The sequence below is a fragment of the Zootoca vivipara genome, chromosome 8, assembly GCF_965207765.1.
Source record: "Zootoca vivipara chromosome 8, rZooViv2.hap1.1, whole genome shotgun sequence".
Lineage (NCBI taxonomy): Eukaryota > Metazoa > Chordata > Lepidosauria > Squamata > Lacertidae > Zootoca > Zootoca vivipara.
Window position 1 is genome coordinate 58,758,463 of NC_142591.1, and position 19,756 is coordinate 58,778,218.

The 19,756-nt window shown below is 41.7% G+C and overlaps 1 protein-coding gene and 1 non-coding gene across 6 annotated transcripts in view; both read left to right on the plus strand.

Annotated features, from left to right (window-relative positions):
• PKIA (cAMP-dependent protein kinase inhibitor alpha) overlaps positions 1–18,284 on the plus strand; it is a 36,217-nt gene extending 17,933 nt beyond the window's left edge. For 3 of the 5 annotated variants that reach the window (XM_035125292.3, XM_035125294.3, XM_088675631.1), the window contains 2 exons: positions 13,444–13,621; positions 16,294–18,284. In XM_035125292.3, the coding sequence (XP_034981183.2) occupies positions 13,444–13,621; positions 16,294–16,373 (258 nt within the window). In that variant the 3' untranslated portion in view covers positions 16,374–18,284. Of the gene's footprint in view, positions 1–13,214; positions 13,294–13,443; positions 13,622–16,293 lie in introns of all 5 variants that reach the window. The other 2 variants (XM_088675628.1, XM_088675630.1) reach the window with 1 other exon arrangement.
• Positions 4,369–4,442, plus strand: TRNAN-GUU (transfer RNA asparagine (anticodon GUU)). Its single transcript has one exon. It is a non-coding gene; the product is annotated as a tRNA-Asn (tRNA).
• Positions 18,285–19,756: the final 1,472 nt, after the last annotated feature.

Below are 19,756 nucleotides of genomic sequence, written 5' to 3' on the forward strand. Positions count from 1 at the left end.
CAGCAGTTGCTGCCCTTTAAAAAGTTACGTCTACGTGGGCTTGTTTGTTTCACCTTTTTCCTTTTCTGAATGGGAGCCACTTCAAGCAAAGCTGCTCTTCAAATAGTTCTGTAGTGAGGAAGTACCGCAGCATGTGTGCCAAGCAAGGTCGCATTCAGCTGTCAATATCTAGCTTTTATGATGAGTGTGTGTTTTCCCTTCTCCTTTCCTTTTGGTGCAAGACAGAAACTATATACTCCATGAGTAAATTAATATATGAAATATACTCTAGAAGTAAATGTGTGAAATATAATGCACATGGAAATTAATATGTGGAATGCATAGTTAATATTGCTCATAATCCACCCTAATGGTTGATTACTCTTTGCAGACTGGTTTTTATACATGTTTACTCAAGAGAGTCAGTGTGGTTCAGTGGTTAGAAAGTTTGACTTGGACCTTGCACATCAGGGTTCAAATCTCCACTCAGCCATGAAGCTCACTGAGTGACCTTGGACCAGTCAGTCTCTCACCTTAACCTACTTTTCAGGGTTGTTGTGAGGATAAAATGGGGAGAGGGAAGAACCACGCAAGGCATCTTGAGCTACTTAGATGCTTACCTTCCAAGTCCTTCTGCAGAATCCGGGACTGGCAGCCGTGTGACACCAGAGGTTGTGTCAACGTAACTTCTGGTGTCGCTTTTGCCCTTCTATGGGCACCAAAAATAGCCACCGCCGGGTTCGAAAGTCGCTTGTACGCATGTCAGGAAGTGCGTCGACACAACTTCCAGTGTCGCTCCGCCCATCTATGGGCACCAAAAATGGCCACCGCCAACACTGGAAGTCGCGTCTATGCACTTCCGGACATGTGTAGATGCGACTTTTGAAGCTGGCGGCGGCCATTTTTGTGCCCATAGAAGGGCAAATCGGAAAGAAAACAAATGGCCGCCGGCAGGAGAAAATAACAGAGAAAAACGGGAGACGAAGTGATACGGGGGACCACCGGGAAAAGGTAAGTAAAAACAGGGGTTTCCTGGGGAAAACGGGGTACTTGGCAGCTATGCTTAGATGAAAGGTGAGATATAAATGTAATGATAAAGTGGGGGAAAGGTCACACTGATTTCAGTGGGGCTCTCAGCCAAGATTTGCATCCTCTTGTTTGCTTCCAACTAAATGATGTTATATGTGCATGAGAGATGAATCAATAGGCCTGCTTTGGTAGTTCCTGTGAATACTACAGAGAATGTTCCTGGATATAATTGTGCTTAATCACACACCTGACCACACAGCGCTGTGAGAGCTCAGCAGTGTTTGCTGTTGGAAACACTCAAGTGAAGAGTCATAGCCTCTAAATGGGAAGGAACATTCAGTCATCCATCTTGGCAGCCAGAGTCCAGGGCTGGAGGAAGGGAAGAAAAGGCCTGCCTCTGCATGCTTGCCAGAGCTCCAACAGCTGCCCTAACACTGTGCTATTCTTTCCATCTAGCAGAAGTTCCATCTTAACTGCCAGGACTTAGAGAGTAGCTCAATACAGGGACCTTTTTGACGGCAAGCAAAAAAAGCAAAAAGGGCAGGATGGGCAGGAAGACAATATCTAGCATCAGCAGCAGGTTGTGAAGACATTGGCTGTTAATTTGCAACACCATGTTGTATCTGCATTATTTATTCTGAGCCCCTGACAGTGGAAGGCTAAAAATGTTCTGCACATATGAAATCCGTTTCAGGTTGATCGGTTGCGGAGTGGCATAGAGGCCAGTTTTCTTCTGTGGGTATATCGAGCAACAAGATAAAACACCCAGGGGAGCCCACTTCTGACAAGCAGTTAGTCATATGTGAGCATGAAATAAACTCTGCATGGAAGTGTCATTAGAAAAGCTGATTTGCTTCATTTTTGCCATGCTGAAAAATATCCCAGAGAAAAAGATGTATTCTGACTCTCTACTTCATGCCCATGCTTAGTTATTACCTCAATAGTACAGACACGTACTGGTTTTAATATTCCTTTTGCGCCCTGGAAATGTGAGCTAGGGGTCTCTTAACAGAGCATTGTATCCATCCTCACAAAGCTATAGGAACGAACTGGTCAACAGTGTGGGGGAATTCCTGGCGATTCCATGCACCTTTCCTCATCGGCTCTGGAACAGATTTAGGAGTATGTGGGAGGAAGGGGAATAAACAGAAATTTCCTCCCTCCCCTGTTCTGTTGGCAGATTCCTTCCATCAGGGGACAGAAAACATGGGATACCATCCATAATTCCCAAGATTCTTGGGATGTTGCAATAGTTAAGCTGTTATAAGTTCTATATATAAGTTTGCACTATGTTGAGTCGCTTGCCGGAAGATAGGGTGACATAATTATGGTAAGACCAGCTGCCTTCAGTTTTTGCCTGTGTTTTTCAACTGGTGCACATATATTTTCAGGCTGGTCTGTGTCCACCACTGCGGTGGGAACTTTAATGATCCGTGTAATAATGAAGCGGTAAACTTATTTCTGCTGGAAACAGACCTAAAAAGACTGATGAAATAATAATTGTCTTAACTAGGCTGCGTAGTTGCCTAACAGCAGAAGTGGAGAGGCTAAGACTTTACCCTAGCTGGTGGAAAAAACAAAACAAAATCCCACTGACTTCACTTATAATGGAATGTCCGGGATACAGGTGTGTAGATAAGTGACAAGCAAGCTGTTTGTTCTAAAGACAAATGTTCAAGTGAGGCATAAGCCTCTCTGAGCAGGTATTCCTTATGTATTTCTTCTATCTGTACACACAGAATAAGAAGATAGGAAGCTGCCTTATGCTGAGTCAGACCATTTGTCCATCTAGCTCTGACTGGCAGCTATTCTCTAGGACTTTAGTCAAATTTGTTTTCCCTGTTGTCGGGGAACAGGGTATCTTCAGATAACATGAAGAAAGCTTCTTCAGCTTTTGTGTGCATGCACACTTCTTCTGATATCAGAAGAAGTGTGCATGCACACGAAAGCTCATACGAATGACAAACTTAGTTGGTCTCTTAAGGTGCTGCTGGAAGGAATTTTTTAATTTTATTTTAGAGGTTCAGGTACCAGGGAATATGGTAGCCCCTAGACAGACACTGCACATCAGAGTAGACAACACTGGGCTAGTTTGACTTGGTATAAGATATAGGTAGGTAGCTGTGTTGGTCTGCCGTAGTCGAAAAAAATCCTTCCAGTAGCACCTTAGAGACCAACTAAGTTTGTTATTGGTATGAGCTTTTGTGTGCATGCACACTTCTTCAAATACCAGAATCTTCAGATATGCACGCACACGAAAGCTCATACCAATAACAAACTTAGTTGGTCTCTAAGGGGCTACTGGAAGGATTCTTAAAAAAATTGGTGTAAGATGTCTTCCTATGGAATCAAAAGTGGTTTTTCCCACTTTCTCAGAAAGCCCCACCTATTTTGTGTGTGTTCCTTCATCTTTTGCCATAAGTTTTCTAGTATACAAAAAGTACTGCCCCACACTGAAAAAGGACAGCACTGGTCATGATTTTAAAAGCCTAACGATTTGTGAATCCAGACAATTGCTGAGCTGTTAAGCTAGTTTCACAAATGTCGCCACATTTATTAGAGCCTCATTATGAATTGTCTGCTTGCCTTCCAAATGAGTAAAATCCTCTGTGTTTACAGTTTTGCTTTGTTTTTGTTTTTTAGTAGAGGGCAATCAATGACTCCTGGTTAAGAAGGCTTCTGATATCTGTTGCCCACAGGCATTGCCCATCGGAGGGTAACGCTTTAGAGTTGTTCTCTTGTTGGTGGGATGGAATGGGAAATGGGGAGGTACACAGCTTAGCTGTCACTAATGTCCTCATCATGCATTAATGGACCAGGTTCATTGATTTCATTTGGCAATAATGGGAATTCCTTCATGTTGAACCCGTGGGGAGATGCTGCTGATACTGAGCTAGAAGGACCATTTGGTGTGACAGCTTTTTTATAAGCTCAGACAGCATCCAGTCTAGCAGAACAAATATGACCTACATTCCATCGCAAGGCCAGCAGCAGCAAGCCAAGTAGGATGGTTGTGCTAATTTCAACACCAAAATGGGTCGCCCAGATAGGTTCCATGATTAAAGATATTTATTTAGCAAATAGAGCTTCATCTATGCCCTTGCCTTCCATGCCCATGAAACTGTATCTCCCTCAAATGTTCTCTCATAAGCTTCAATAAAAAGGAATCTTTCTGACAGCTGTGCAACCATACTGGGTTTCGTTGACTTTCCAGTGAATGAAGTTTTGGATGACAGTTCGGTATCACATCTGGTTTAATCCTGCTATCTTTCCCCATTCCTAGATAACAAAGATTGCAGCAATGCAAATGAAAAGAGTAGAAAGTGCTTTATTTGTGCACAACAGATGAACAACAGAACTACCTGGGATAGCTCAGTTGGTAGAGCATGAGACTGTTAATCTCAGGGTCATGGGTTCGAGCCCCACGTTGGATGAAAGATTCTTTCATTGTAGTAGTTTGGAATAGATTACCATTGTGGCCCCTTCCAACTATAATTCCAAGTCTCTCTTCCTCTGTTCTTCTTTCCAAGGTTCTCTATTATAATCCTGATCATCAGTCTGTACACTCCCTTAGTTTATATTTCATGCCATTGAGTCTTTTGTGTAAGTGACTGTTTTGGTTTGTTTCTGGCTATTTGGGCTCCCCCCCCCACTTTGCCCAGGTCCCTTTTCTAATTAATATATTCTAATTATTATTCCTGTTAAGATCTTCCCTTTGTGCTGTTTTGGGTTCAGCTCTGTGAGCAGATTCAAATCAAAATGGAGCAAATCATCAGACTTCGGGGGTTCTTCCGGATTATATAATTTCCTGCTTAAAATGATATTAAAAAATAATACATGAAAAATGATTGACCACTTTGTTTATTTTCTTTTTAAATTTTAAACCAATGAGAAATAAACACAATTCAATTCATTCTAAAACTTGGTTGTTCATATGCCATTTTAGGACCAAGCAAATTAAATGAAAGCTACAGTGGGCATTCCTTGACTGTCAGCTGTTTCATTCCTTAAACAGGAATCTTCTATATACGGTTCCTAAGCCCTTTATTAGGGCTATGACAGTTACCATAAAGCTCTTAGGAGTATTATTCAGCTGATAGATCACCCATTCCAGCTGAATTATTTTACATTTCATATAGAAGAGGCTGCAGAGATTCCCCACCCCCGGAAAAATGTCGTAGGTTCTGAAACATTCTTAGAGGATAATATCATTAATGTGCACATCCTCTGTTAATTTCCTGAGTACTTCCTCCATGTGAATTTATTTTTTTCTCATATAAAACAGTATCGTGCGTGCACACACACAACCTTGCTTAAAGGCATATTCACACTCCTTGCATAAAATCCTACTTTGTAACTAATCATTAATTTTTGGGCCACTGCTGATGGGTCATCTGCAGAAGGCTTCAGTTTTGTAATCCTTTGAAAGCCTCCAACAGAGAGCTGAGAGCTAGGAAGGGAAATACCTTGGAAATGATGGGTTCAGGGACAGTTTGAGGACACAGAAAGACAGGGATAGGGAGCTCTGTTTGGGCTACCATTTCCATGATTCCTGACCACCCACCATGCGAGTTGGGGCTCAACTCGCACTTGAGCTGTCACAGGTTCCTCATCCTAGCAAAAGGGTGGGATGGAGGAGAAACAAGCTTTTTTCTTGCATTTACCAGCTCTCTTGACATACATTAATTGAGGAGCCAATCCTATGCACATTTACCAGGGAGCAAACCTGCTGGACATAGTAAGACTTGAGTCAGAAGACTAGGCTGTAAAATACATAACCATTGCCTGTCTGCTTTGCTTTAACTATTTCCATGCAACGTTGTCTGATTTAATCACTTAAGGATAGATATAGTCATGTGCTGGATTGAAATTAATACCTCTATGTTTGAAAACTTCTACATAAAATGCAGATAATGTAGGGAAGAGCTCTACAGCCTCCTGTATCTTCATCCTTGATTTTATTTGAAGCTGCCTTATATTCTGTTGATCCAACTAGTGTCACATTGTTTACTCTTGACAAGAGCCCTCCAGAGCCTTGGGGCAGATCAAGGTCTTTCCCAGTCCTGCTTTTTAATTGTTTATTTATACCCCTTAAGGCAGGGGTCAGCAAACTTTTTCAGCAGGGGGCCAGTCCACTGTCCCTCAGACCTTGTGGGGGACCAGGCTATATTTTGAAGGGGGGAAAAGAACTAATTCCTATGCCCCACATAACCCAGAGATGCATTTTAAATAAAAGGACACATTCTACTCATGTAAAAACACACTGATTCCCTGACCGTCCGCGGGCTGGATTTAGAAGGCGATTGGGCTGGATACGGCCCCCCAGGTCTTAGTTTCCCTACCCATGGCTTCAGGTCAAATTACCTGTGAAAGATCCCAGGTCCTGTTTCATGCCCATTCTCCACTTATGGCCTTGTCATCTGCTGTGTGTCTCACTGATTCCCCCTCTATCTCCGACTCTGCATTGCTGATTTGGGACAGTAAAATAAATCCACAAAACAAACCTCTAAATCTGGTCCGGAATATTGCATGTCATTTTAACATACATATGCAGAACAAGGCAACATGTATTTAAATAACACTGCAAAGTTTTGATGCAGTATCTTTGCATAATGATAGTGTATAGTATGTGGTTTGCCCAAATCTTGACTTTTTTCATGTGACACTTAAAGTGATAATTCATGCTTGCTTTGCCACTGAAACATGTATATTGTTTGACAGGTACATTCATTGAGCTCTATCTGGGGCAGCTGACCTGGGACATCAAGGCAGCCCGACCTTCATATGCATGTAGTAATTGAAATACTTTTATGAGAAGCATAGTTCTGAAAATCAGCTTGTTTGGAAAGTGTGTGTTAGTATGACCTGGGTCATATTAAAGAACTAAATTGTCTTTCCATGTTCTCACTAGGGTCTACTTCATATTTCTACAGGGATGTTCTCTGGAAATATTTGGAAAGCTGTTTCCTTAATGGTTCTGTTTCAAGCTTACACTGTTCAATTTCAGCTCTTTATTGCTGCTTTGAAAGCTCCTGATGTAAGAATACTTCCCATAAAGAAGCACCAATATCTGAAAATGCATCTGTTTCCTTTTGCAGATGTCATGGTATCTCAGCTGGGACCAGTAAGAAGGGACAAATGTTTAGTGTGTTGCACTAGAGCAAGAATTGATACACAGCATCCTTGCTTATCTGTACAGCAGATCCCACCAGGTTCTATTTCAATAAAAGGAGAAGTGGTTATCCAAGTCAGATGATACCATCTGCTATTTTTAAAAGAGATTTGAGTAAGAAGTAAAATGATGTACCTGCTGGATCATAGTGTTGATTATTGAACCAACTCGCTGACTTTCAAGTCCTTGGGGTGTATGGTTAATTTTCCTCGAATTTCAAGCCAACTCCAGCAAATGAACATGTTTGTTCTTTCTTTTTAATAAGTAAATACATTCCGCAGTTTAAATATTCAGTACAAATTAGCTTACATGTCATGGCTGTGTCCCAAATCTGCAATTTGAAGGTCTATAAAGTTTCAGTGACCCATGTTTGGCCAAAGCTCTGTTTGGGGTGGAGCATGGAATGGATGAATTGGTCTTATAGCTGGTAGAGACACACCTGAATCTCGGGCAGAAGTATTTCACAAATTTACTATGTGATCCTTTTAATGACAGGAATTGAAGCTGGGATCTTATACATATGAAGCATGTGCTGTGTGTTCCCTCCCCAGCTTGGGTCATGAAAGACATGGTATTGTACAAATTAAAGGAGTTGTGGCACTTCTAATGCTTAAACATGCTCTAGCCTATTTCCAACACAACCACAATCTTCCAAGTACAAAGTGTTTATAATAAAATGTCTGCATGTTCTGGTCTGGTTATTTTCTTAGAGATCACTTCTGCCAATGGCAGGCAAGCTTTATTTCTAGTTGTCCAAACGCTTAAGCGTGTGGTTTGGAGTTTGAGACAGCCTAAGTTAGGTAAGCATAAAGGTAGGAGCAACAGCACAATTTTATATATGTCTACTCAGAGATAAGTCCCACTGAGCTCCGTGGGTCTTTCTTCCAGGAATATGGACATAGGGTTGCAGTTGAAGAAATCTCATGAATTTATAAAAGACTTGTATCTTTTTATTTAAATTACATTAGTCTCCTCACACGATAATTATGTATGAGGCTTTTAGGAAACCCTAGGCAATTCACTTATTGTAAATGGTTTGTTTTTCTATGGGGAAAATGTTTTGAAATCTAAGACTTCCAGCTAATGCAGTTACACGAAAAATTAAAAGTGTTTTTTATGGGATCTTCATAGACCTTAAAGGCTTTCTGTTTCCTTAGAGAAAATGAAAAATTCTAGTGAGAGGACTTGTTTCCTGTTGTTTTTTTCCTTCCAGGTATTGGGCCGTATTTATCTATACAGAGTGTCCTCTGCTCTTTCTTTGGCACTTCTTGGAAGTGTAGACTATGATCCAGAAGAAGCAGAAACAACATGGCATAGGGCACCCCAAACAAAGCATACACCTTGGTTTAGATCTGTCAAGTTAAAGACTGAGCTGAGATTTGAACTAAGAGCTTCCCAGATCCTGCTATTAGCCACTGTATTGCACGGGTTCTTTGCCTGGGTAGAACTAAAATGAAGTGAAATAAAAAAAATTCCTTCAGTAGCACCTTAAAGACCAACTAAGTTTTTATTTTGGTATGAGCTTTCGTGTGCATGCACACTTCTTCAGAACAAGAAGAACAGAACAAGAAGAACAGAAGTGTGAAGAAGTGTGCATGCACACGAAAGCTCATACCAAAATAAAAACTTAGTTGGTCTTTAAGGTGCTACTGAAGGAATTTTTTTATTTTACTTCGACCCAGACCAACACGGCTACCTACCTGTAACTAAAATGAAGTGGTCACTTTAACTATGGAATTTTCTAGGAGGGGGCAGTGGGCCCACCAGTACCTCCATGATGTCCATGCAAATGTCTCCATAAGTATCCCCACAATCTATCAAGCAGAAGAGAGTGTTTCTTCTTCCTGTTCATTTCCTCTTTGACATCCAAGATATCTATTTTTATCTATTTTTAGGATCCACCCTTTTCTTCTATTGATAGTTTTAACTGGTTTTATTAATGTATTTTTTTCATTGTTGTCACCCACCCTGGGACCTGATGATGATGCAGATTTATGGCAGGTACATCTAAATCATCATCCTAAAACACAGACAGCAGTGCATCCATTAACGCAGGCATCCTCAACCTTTGGCCCGCCAGATGTTTTGACTACAATTCCCATCATCCCTGACCACTGGTCCTGTTAGCTAGGGATCATGGGAGTTGTAGGCCAAAACATCTGGAGGGCTGCAGGTTGAGGGGGCCTGCATTAACGAAACAGTATAATCATTAGTATAATAAAAACGGTTCAGAAAATAGTCTTACTAATTCTGCCATCCTCCATATACAAGTGACTCTTTAGCTTAATTGACTAAATATGACGTAATGCCATCATTATCAATTGTCCAGGAAACTTATTGCAATCAACAGAGCAAGATGCAGTTTTCTGTAGTGCATGAGAGCAGGCTTTGTAATAAGCTTTTTGCATTAACAGATTGCTGTAAGTCAGCAGCCTGGCAGGGAATAATTAGTGGGCGACATTGGAGTGATGCGAAATTAGCACCAAGAGCCCAGTTATCATTTGTTTTTGAGAAGTGGCTTGCTGCAGCTGGTCTTTTGCCCAATTACCCAGAGGCTTTGCACATAAGTCTCGGAAATCATCCCTGGATAAAGGGATCAGACAAATATCAAATGGTAAATACGTTTATATGGAAGGAAGGCTCAAAGTATGAAATTTTGATACAGGAAATTGTCTATCTGATCATCGAATCCAGAGCAATTGTTGTGCTACAGTGTCAGCCCAACCTTGTTTTACTTGCATTTTGTTTATTTGCAAAAACTTTTCTCTTTCACTGCTAATTTGTTTTTTTTAAGTAGGATAAACAGAACATTAAGTTCTCACTTACCATTGTGTCTACCTTCGAGTGAGATGGAAGTCTGTTATGCAACCTTTGAAAAATCTTTCCTCCCCCTTGTCCCTCTCTCTGCCACCTTGCACCTGTTATGTTCTTTCACAGTCAAATTATCTGCAGTATTTGTATTATTATTATTATTATTATTATTATTTATTAATATAATGTTTGTCACTTTATCTTGCCCAGGGCAACCCAAAGCGTCTTGCAGCCAAACAATTGGACAACAAACCCCATATAGAGATACATTAAAACCAAAAGGAAAGAGAAATAGAAACAGGGAGCCGTTGCAGGAAAGGGCCTGCCACACATATGGGCCTACTGCAGATATTGGGAATAAGCTTTGAACAGCTTCAGGGTGCCACTCAAACTCCTCTCCTCTCCAGCTGCCAATCAGAGCTTCAATAAATAATTCGAGTGGGACAGAGGGCAGTTTCCTCTGTCCCTTCTAGGAAGCTTTTGTGCACTGGCTCCAAACAACAACACACAGTGGTACCTCTGTTTATGAACACAATTGGTTCCGGAAGTCTGTTCATAAACTGAAGCATTCATAAACTGAAGCGAACTTTCCCATTGAAAGTAATGGAAAGTGAATTAATCCATTCCAGATGGGTCCGCGGCGTTCGTAAACCGAAAATTCGTAAACCGAGGTGTTCATAAACCGAGGTTCCACTGTGGTTTTCCCCCAGTGCTGTTTTGGCCTTGCCTGCTTGACCTATGAAACTGATAGCTGCCTAAGCCAGTGGTGTGGAAACAGGCCCTAGGCCCCAAATGTACAGTGGTACCTTGGTTTAAGTACACAATTGGTTCCAGAAGTCTGTACTTAACCTGAAGCGTACTTAACCTGAAGCGAGCTTTCCCATGGAAAGTAATGGAAAGTGGATTAATCCGTTCCGTACTCAAACTGAAATGTACTTAAACCGAGGTATGACTGTAAACATACCTGACCCGTCTAGACACTCTCCTCAGGCCGCACTCTTCACAAGCCCGGCTTTCCCCCCTCCACAAGCCTTTAATTTTTTTTTAATTTTTTATTTTTTTTGCCTTGCATCATATTCAAAAGTGGTGCTTTAGGGAAGCTTCCTATTGCTGTAAGTGAATTGCAGCCACGCCAGTTCATCTGCCCTTATTTCTTCATCTCTTTTTGGGGTGGGGTGGGGTGGAGGATGAAGGGGGTTATTTTATTGCTGTTAAAATTTGTCCAATCTCTATATAACCATATCCAAGCTCAAATAATGGCCCATTGGGTGAGTTTAATGGAGGCAACACTTCTCTCTTGGATCAGATATAATTTGAAAGGAGCCAGAACTGTGCTTTCCCCACTTTCTCTGTGCTCCTTTAGCTTCCTAGGAGGCTGTAGGCAGGGATGGGGAACAGTAGTCTCTCCAGAAGACAGCATAGCACTCCTTTCCCATAAGAGGGATTTGTAGTTTTCCCAAGAGCAACCATGTGCTTTCTCCTCATCCCAAATGACACTATCAGCCCAAGGCAGTCTGGGAAAGAGGGGTGGGGGTGGGGAATGGTGGCTGTTGACACCAAAGAAGAAAAACTTTGCCAGCTTGGTTATTGCCATTGCCACGGACCCCTGACCGTTAAGTCCAGTCACAGGCGACTCTGGGGTTATGGTGCTCATCTTGCTTTACTGGCCGAGGGAGCCGACGTTTGTCTGCAGACAGTTTTTCCGGGTCATGTGGCCAGCATGACTAAGCCACTTCTGGCTAACCAGAGCAGCGCACGGAAATGCCATTTACCTTCCCGCCAGAGCGGTACCTATTTATCTACTTGCACTTTGACGTGCTTTCAAACTGCTAGGTTGTCAGGAGCTGGGACTGATCAACGGGCATTCACCCCGTCGCAGGAATTCGAACTGACTACCTTCCAATCGGCAAGCCCTAGGCTCAGTGGTTTAGACCAGTGCTCCCCAACCTTTTTATCGCCGCGGACTAGTTGACGTTTGATCATTTTACCGCGGCCCGCTGAGGGGGGGGGCATTGATTGTTTATATTTTATTTAGATTGTTTTGATTTAATAATTTTAATTTAATTGTATTTAAATGTTCCTTGGGCGGCCCGGTACCAATTAATCCACGGACCGGTACCGGTCCGTGGCCCGGGGGTTGAAGACCACTGGTTTAGACCACAGCGCCACCCGCGTCCCTTTTGCCACTTCTATAGGCAGCAGCAAAGAAGTGTGTATATATATATATATATATATATATATATATATATATATATATATATATAAAATAAAGGCCCGCTACCACATTACCACCTCTTTCTAACATTAGCCCAAAGGTGATGAATTTAGACGCACATTTGTATGATAGGACCACATAATCAGGGTATCATTTTACCTCTGCCCTAGAATGAGGTCTGTTAGCTATATGTGTTGCGGAGATGTGAAGGAAGCTAGAATTAACGAGTTTATTGAGAAACGTTTTCTCTGCTGGTGTGTGTGTGTGTGGCTTTTAATGAATTTTTGAGCCCTATATTAGATCTTGTTTGCAGCATTCAAGTTAGTGTGTCATTGTTCGGGCTGATAGCCCTGCTGCATGCCATTCTCAGAAGTCCTGTCGGTGTGAAGCCCTGTGTGGATAAACTGCTCAGAGACATTCGATATGGCTATATTTAGCCCGTATAAAATGTTGTACCTAATCCCCTTCCGCCAGCTTCTCAAATAACTGTTCACTTGGCTCCAGGAAGGCTCATGTAACTATTTGTCTCTTGTCTGATCGAAAGGAAGACGGGGGGGGGGGACGACACACACACAAGTAAAGAGGCTAAAAATAGGCAAATGCCTGCTGTTAGCAGGCTTGTTTTAGGTGTATGATTCTGTTTGAAAGCAGGACAGATATAGAGATCTCCTCATTCAACCATGAAGTTGGAATTGATGTAAAGCAGTCTTCCTCAACCTGGAGCCCTCCAACAGACTCCAACCAATGTTCCCTTCTTTCTAGTTGAGAACCTCAGGCCAGTAAGATATACCTTGTGCCTTCCAGATGTTGTGCAAATAATAATAATAATAATAAATTTATTATTTATACCCAACCCATCTGGCTGGGTTTCCCCAGCCACTCTGGCAGCTTATGGACAGCCATGGCATTTTTCACCAGCTAAAGTCTCTAAATCATTTTTAATGATGTTAATTATTAGATTAACATTAACATTTTTAGATCAGCTTACTTTAACCTGTTGCCCTTCAGCTCCCACCACCCTTGAGCTTTGGCCATGCTGGCTGGCGCTGATGAGATCTGGTGTTCAACAATACCTGAATGGACACAGGTTAGCCATCCCTTCCCCCAAAGCCTTCCATGATACAAGGTGTGAAATCATCTTGCCAGTTGTGCAAATCATTTAAATATGCCATATTTGTCTGCTTGCTTCGTGCCCTCCTCCCTAATGTAGCTTTTGATTTTCTTTGGTTTTTCTTAGGTACTGCTATGTGGATACTTGTTAGCAATGACTGATGTGGAATCTACATATGCAGATTTCATTGCTTCTGGGAGAACCGGGAGAAGAAATGCCCTTCATGATATCCTTGTGTCCTCTGCAAGTGGAAATTCTAGTGAACTATCCTTGAAGTTATCAGAACTTGATATAAACAAAACTGGTAAGTACTAATCTGAAAGGTTAAGAGAAAATTAATTAACAAGGGACATCATTTATGGAAACAACACGCTGGGCTTTAATGCCTTTTCACATTTATTGTTATTAATTTATTTACATTTTATTATTATTATTAAATGTCTTACCTGCTCTTCACCATAAGGTTCTAAAGCAGGCTACAAATTTTTTTAAATACAGTATTAAAAATTAGTCTTTAGCTGGTTTGCATATGGGTGCATTTTATGTACTGCTGTCTAGTACAAGGCCATAGCAGAATAGTAGACTAGTTCATGAAATACTATATGTTGCTGTCTGAAAAGGACAACATCTCCTCTGCTTTTTTGAGTTAGTGCAGGCTACCACAACCCACCTACAATATGCTAACTTTCCCCCTTCAAAAACAGATGGATTGTCATTTAGCCTTTTATGTGTATAGTCAGTTTTGGCCAAACCGGTGGGCCTAGATTAGAGAAATTTATAAAAATGTGCTTTGAGGAGTTCAATTGATAACCCTGGGTTACCAGCTAAAACTAAACCCACACCATCCATTTAAAACACTATTATACCACTTCAAAAAGTACACCCATTGACAGCTTGCTAAGATTTGTTGAGAGACCCCTGCTACTTTCACAGACCCTACAGTTCCCAAACAACTCTCAGCACTCTTTACAAACTACATTTCCCAGGATTCTTTGGGGAAGCCATGTATATTAAAGTTGTATACTAGTACTTTAAATGTATGGTGCAATTGTGGCCTAACACATCCCATCAGTGCAAGGATTTCTGTTTTGATTTCCTTCCGCTCCTCTCTCCTCTCATGCTCTCCCCAGATCTGCTCTGGAGGGTTAGGAGAACAGATTTCAGGGCCACACAGGGGGAGGGGGGGGGAGTTGCATTGCACAAGCAGATTTCCTTGCACTGATGGAAGGAGTTAGTCGGATACCACTCAGTCTTTCCAGCTTATATGAAGGAAGTTCTCTTCCCCCACCCCAATATCTCCACAATGGACATGAGCTCTGTGATATGGAGGAATAGTTTCATGGTGTTAATAAGAGCCACTTAAGTCAATCTGCTCGGCACAGGATTGGGGAAAATGTTGCTGTGCAGAATGTCATTGATTCTTCTCATCGTTGACCACTGGCCATGTTGGCTTGAGCTGATGGGAGATGGTCTCCAACAACACCTTAGCAACTCAGAACCATCTACCATGAAGCTAACATACCCCAGGAAATCCTACAGCAGAGCAATGATTTGGGTTTCTGGAAATTGTTGCGTTGGGAATTTGCACCAGAGTTTCCTTTTAGTTTTAGATTTTCTGATACCCTAGAGAAGATCCAATTTGGCATGTTTATTTTTGCTTGTATTTAGCAAACACAGCTAAAAACAGTGAAACTGCCAAGCTTGCCTAATACTGTATTTGCAGTTGGCATCCACTGATTGCTACTAATGAACTTGTGAAACAGATTTTCCTTTTTACATTTTCCATCCACATCACTGCAGTAGAGTAGCCTTGTAATTACAGTAGGGACAATACTCTACAGGTCTTGGATTATTTGCCCACCTGCTTCATGGGGACTCTCTAGGCAGGAAGGCATGTACTACAGGGAGCAAAGGGCAAACATCTTCCCTTGCATGCCCTTCTTGCGTGCCTCTGCAAGGTTTCTATACTCTTGGGTACCATAAAGAGGAATGCAGAGGTGTGAGACTACCCCCCCCCCTCAAGGGACAGAGCTGCAGCGGGGAATATTTTTCTGTCCATTTCCCCTGTATGGGGGTGTGAATATTGGCTGTGTTATTATGTCTGAAAAAAACTTGTTTCTATTAAACAGACACAAGTTATGACAGCTCTACCTAAGCGTGGAATTTCTTGGTGTAATAAAGGTTGTATGGGAGGTGGCTGCAACCACCTCTGCTCTTCAGAGGGCAGTTCCTGGGAACAGCTTGCTGAGAGATGCACTAGTGAATATTTGCAGAGTGGTTGGAAAGTGAGCGCAAAAGAGAATTCGTCCCTCCTGTGGGATTCCATTTGCCATAACAGAAATGCCATGTTCTTAATTTTTACTGAATGGTACTGAAAAAAGCTAAGGGTTCTCCCATCGCTCCATTTAAATAATAATAATTCTAGCAGCTAAATACAATAAGCTGAATGGCACACACAGTTATAACACGACATAATGCTTATGTCTCTAGCAATGTACATCCAAGTGTGAAGTACATCACACGTTTCTATATACCCACAGAACTTCCATTCTTCTTTATGTACTCTAAATTAGCTAGTTACCAGGCACATTTTTTAAACTCATTGACTATTTAAGAAGCCAAACCAAACACCCATCCATGGCTTTCAGTGCCATGGAATTTTCAGGCTTAAAGTAGATTGGTCTGTACCAATGACTTCAAGTTACAAGAAAGGAGATTCCAGCGAAACATCAGGAAGAGCTTTCTGACAGTAAGAGCTGTTTGACAGTGGAACGGACTCCCTCAGGAGGTTGCGGACTCTCCTTCCTCAGAGGTTTTTAAGCAGAGGTTGGATGGCCATCTGTCATGGATGCTTAAGCTGAGATTCCTGCATTGTAGGGGGTCAGACTAGATTACCCTTGGGGGATCCCGTCCAACTCTGTGATTCTGTGGTCTGGATGCTATTTCACCACTGCTTAACTTTTTTTTTCCTTGCAGAAGGGGAAGGAGATGCACAGAGAAATCCAACTGAGCAAACTGGGGAAGCCCAGGGGGAAACAGCAAAGCAAGAAAGTTGACATCCTACTTTGACCGACAGCCGCAACTGTTGGGATGTTTTCAAATCGCAAAAGCCTATTGGGAAAAGGGTATTTTGTGAGCAAGCTGATTGAACAAAAAATGAAAATGGATGCACCTCGTTACTGGAAGCTGCCCGGTCCAGTGCTGAAAGGGGCAAAGCAGGCTGTAGCAGCAGACAGAACTTTCTCTACCTCTGTTAGCAATGGGTGAGACTTGCTTGCTCATCTTGAGACTCTCTCAGCATGGATCTCACCAGAAATGACCACTTGATGAAATGCTCGTAGGAAGTAGAGCAAACTAGATCGTGTAGCAAACGGCCCTCAACTCACCAGAGGCTTGAATTGCATTGTATGGCAATGGCTCCCGTGATCTTCAGAGGTTGACCTTCAGAGGGTGTTCACCTATTAAAATCACCTGTAAAGGAAGCACCGTTGGTTTGTTTTTTTAAGAACTCTGCTTCTGTGTTTTCAGCTCTATTACTTACAATGTTTTATATTGTACAGTTTAGATGCGCCACACTGCCCCTTCTCAAAATGCTTATGAAGGCAACTTCTGTGACTGTGATTTTTTTCTACCACTTGTTTTAAAAGGGCTAGGGTTTTATTTTCGCATAGTGTGGTGGGTGTGCACATGGTAAGATTATCAAATCAGCTGCTAATCTGATGAAACTGCATTCTTTCATTTATAAGAACATACAATGTAATTAACGTATAGTCTGGTGCGTCTTGTGTTTTCTCAGTACAGTTCGGTCACTTTGCTTGTAGATGGTTGGAAATCCAAGATTCAGACAGAATCTTTAAATCTCATCCCTTAGGGAACTCGCCTTTTCCACTAAAAAGCCAAAACAAAAACAAAAACATGATGTTAGTGCTGAGGTTTTAAGAGCAAACTTATCAGTACAACTTTTTTTTTAAACGGAGAAATAATATGTTGGGAGCTGATGAAACAGAAGCCCCAGAAAGATTCTGAATACTTGTGTCTTGAAATGAAGCATAAATTTATTGTAGTGTTTAGAACTGGGGTCACCTTGTCTCTCAGCAGCTGAGATTGGAGTTAAACATGAATATTCCTGTAGCAATCAAGTGGGGCAGCAATCACAAGTCCCCTATCCCATCCCAATTTGTTTTCTTTATTTTAATTTTTTTTAAGTAATGTCCTGTTTTCTTCTTGTTTCAGATGTTCTGCACTTTTTAAATGTTTATAAACTTTACTAAAGGACTAGTGTAATTTTGCTTTCTAGTAAATTTGAACGTTGGTTAATGAAACAACCTTTACTGTTGTGGCCATGGCTGTTTCTACAATATATACATATTGTGGTTAGTTGTCACTTAGAGGTTTTTTTGTGTGTGAGATGTGTAAACTCTCTAATCAGTATTGAGTTCAGTAATTAGTCTTGAATAAATAAAACCCAGCAGTATGTTTATGGCTCGTTAGCACAGTTTGCTCCTGCTACAACTCTAGTTTATTTAGAAGTCCACTTATGGTTGAGGTTTGACTTTAAACATGCACAACCTAGTTAGAAATGTGGTTTCCATTCTGGTGACCTGCTTCTCTTATTTTTCATTTTACAGTAGGATGTCTTTCCTGTCACATATGCATACATTTTAAAATAAAAACACTAATTATACTAGACAGAGATCAAGAAAAGTTACAAGACTGATACACAAGTTTGGTTTCTAGGAAAGCTTCCATGATACATATTTGACATGCATGTGTAAGGTAGGTGGAAGAGAGATCTTAGCCCACTGGCCAATTTTTTTTTGAAAAACAATTCGGTGCCTGCTGGTTGCTGAGAATTTTTGCCAGGAATGCTTGACTGGGCACTTCTTCTTCTTCCTCTTTTTAAGGAAATGTGCATTGTTGGGATCACAGATTAATTTATGCCAACTATTAAAGAGAACTTGAGTATATAGAGTATGTGTGTATATTAAATTTATAAGCAAATCACAGAGATTCTAAGTTGTGGGAGCTGTGGACAATAGTGGCATGGGAGATACGGAAGGAAGAAGAAACACATTCAGGCTGAGAGGTTTCTGCCCAGTAGACCTCATGTTTCTCAAAAGAATGCAGGGGAGAACAAGCAGTGGACAACTTAAGAAAATCCAAGAGGTAGGATTGGTTTGACAGGAAGGGAAACAACTCAGGTTGGTACACAATTTTGAGTAAGTCTTTCAGCAACAGATTAAAGGAGGATGGAGTCCCCAATAACGCGAGTTAGACATGAGTGAGAGGTTAAAGTCTCTCAGACTAGTCTGGCTATACAGTGGTACCTCTGGATACGAACGGGATCTGTTTCGGAGCCCCGTACACATCCAGAGCAGTACTTACCCTGAAGCGCTGAATCTGCGCATGCGCCCTGTGCGATTTGGCGCTTCTGCGCATGCGCGAATCGCCGAACCCAGAAGTAAGCCGTTCCGTTACTTCCGGGTTCGGTGTGTACGTATCCCGTGTCGTACGCAACCTGAAGCATGTGTAACTAGAGGTATGACTGTACAGACCTGCGAGGCAGATATGTCTCAGGCTGCAACACACACACTTCTGAGTTCCTTCCTCTCTGTCATCTGTTAAGTCTCTCTTTCCAGTTCTCTCTGTGGTCTTCAAAACTCTGCAATCAGAAGACAAACAGACAGAGAGAGAGAGACCAACTCCTACAGGCAACATTTTGAGCAGCAGGAGGTTCTACAGCATGTTTTTGGGCTGCAACTTCCATCAGCCCCAGCCAGCACGGCCAATAGAGATAACACCAGTTGTAGTCCAACAACCGCCAGAGAGCCACAGGTGTGCCATTCCTGTTTCATGGGTTGGGTTCAGTTGATTGCGCTGCCAACCTCATTTGATTTGCTCCAGAAGCATTTCCACAATTTTGTTTGTTTTTAAAGCAAAAAAAAAAGGTGGGCAAAAGTGAGCAAGTGGAGCCTGATATAAAAGGATTTGCTCAATAGATGCAAATTTTCTCAGTCTACACCTGCAAGCATCGTGGATGACATCTCTAGAGTTGCAGAAAGTTGATCCAGCTGATATGGTAACTATTTGCTTTGAACATAGCATAGGCGGCAAAATTGCAACTCTCCATGTCCATGTACCGGAGAATATAGGAAATTTGAGTGGAGACATACAAAGTAGTCTTACACAATTTTAGCATATTGCATGGATGAACTCTCAATGGAGAACATAAGAAAAAGACTGCTGGATCAGGCCAATAGCCCATCTATTCCAGAATCCTGTTCTCACATTGGCCAACTAGATGCCCATGGGAAGCCTGTAAGCTGAAGTATTCTGCGCACCTACAATTCCCAGCTGCTGTTTTTTCAGAGGCATACTATGTCTGACAGTGGAGGTAGAACGTCACCATGGAACTGAACTATTGCTTGGACCCCAGGTT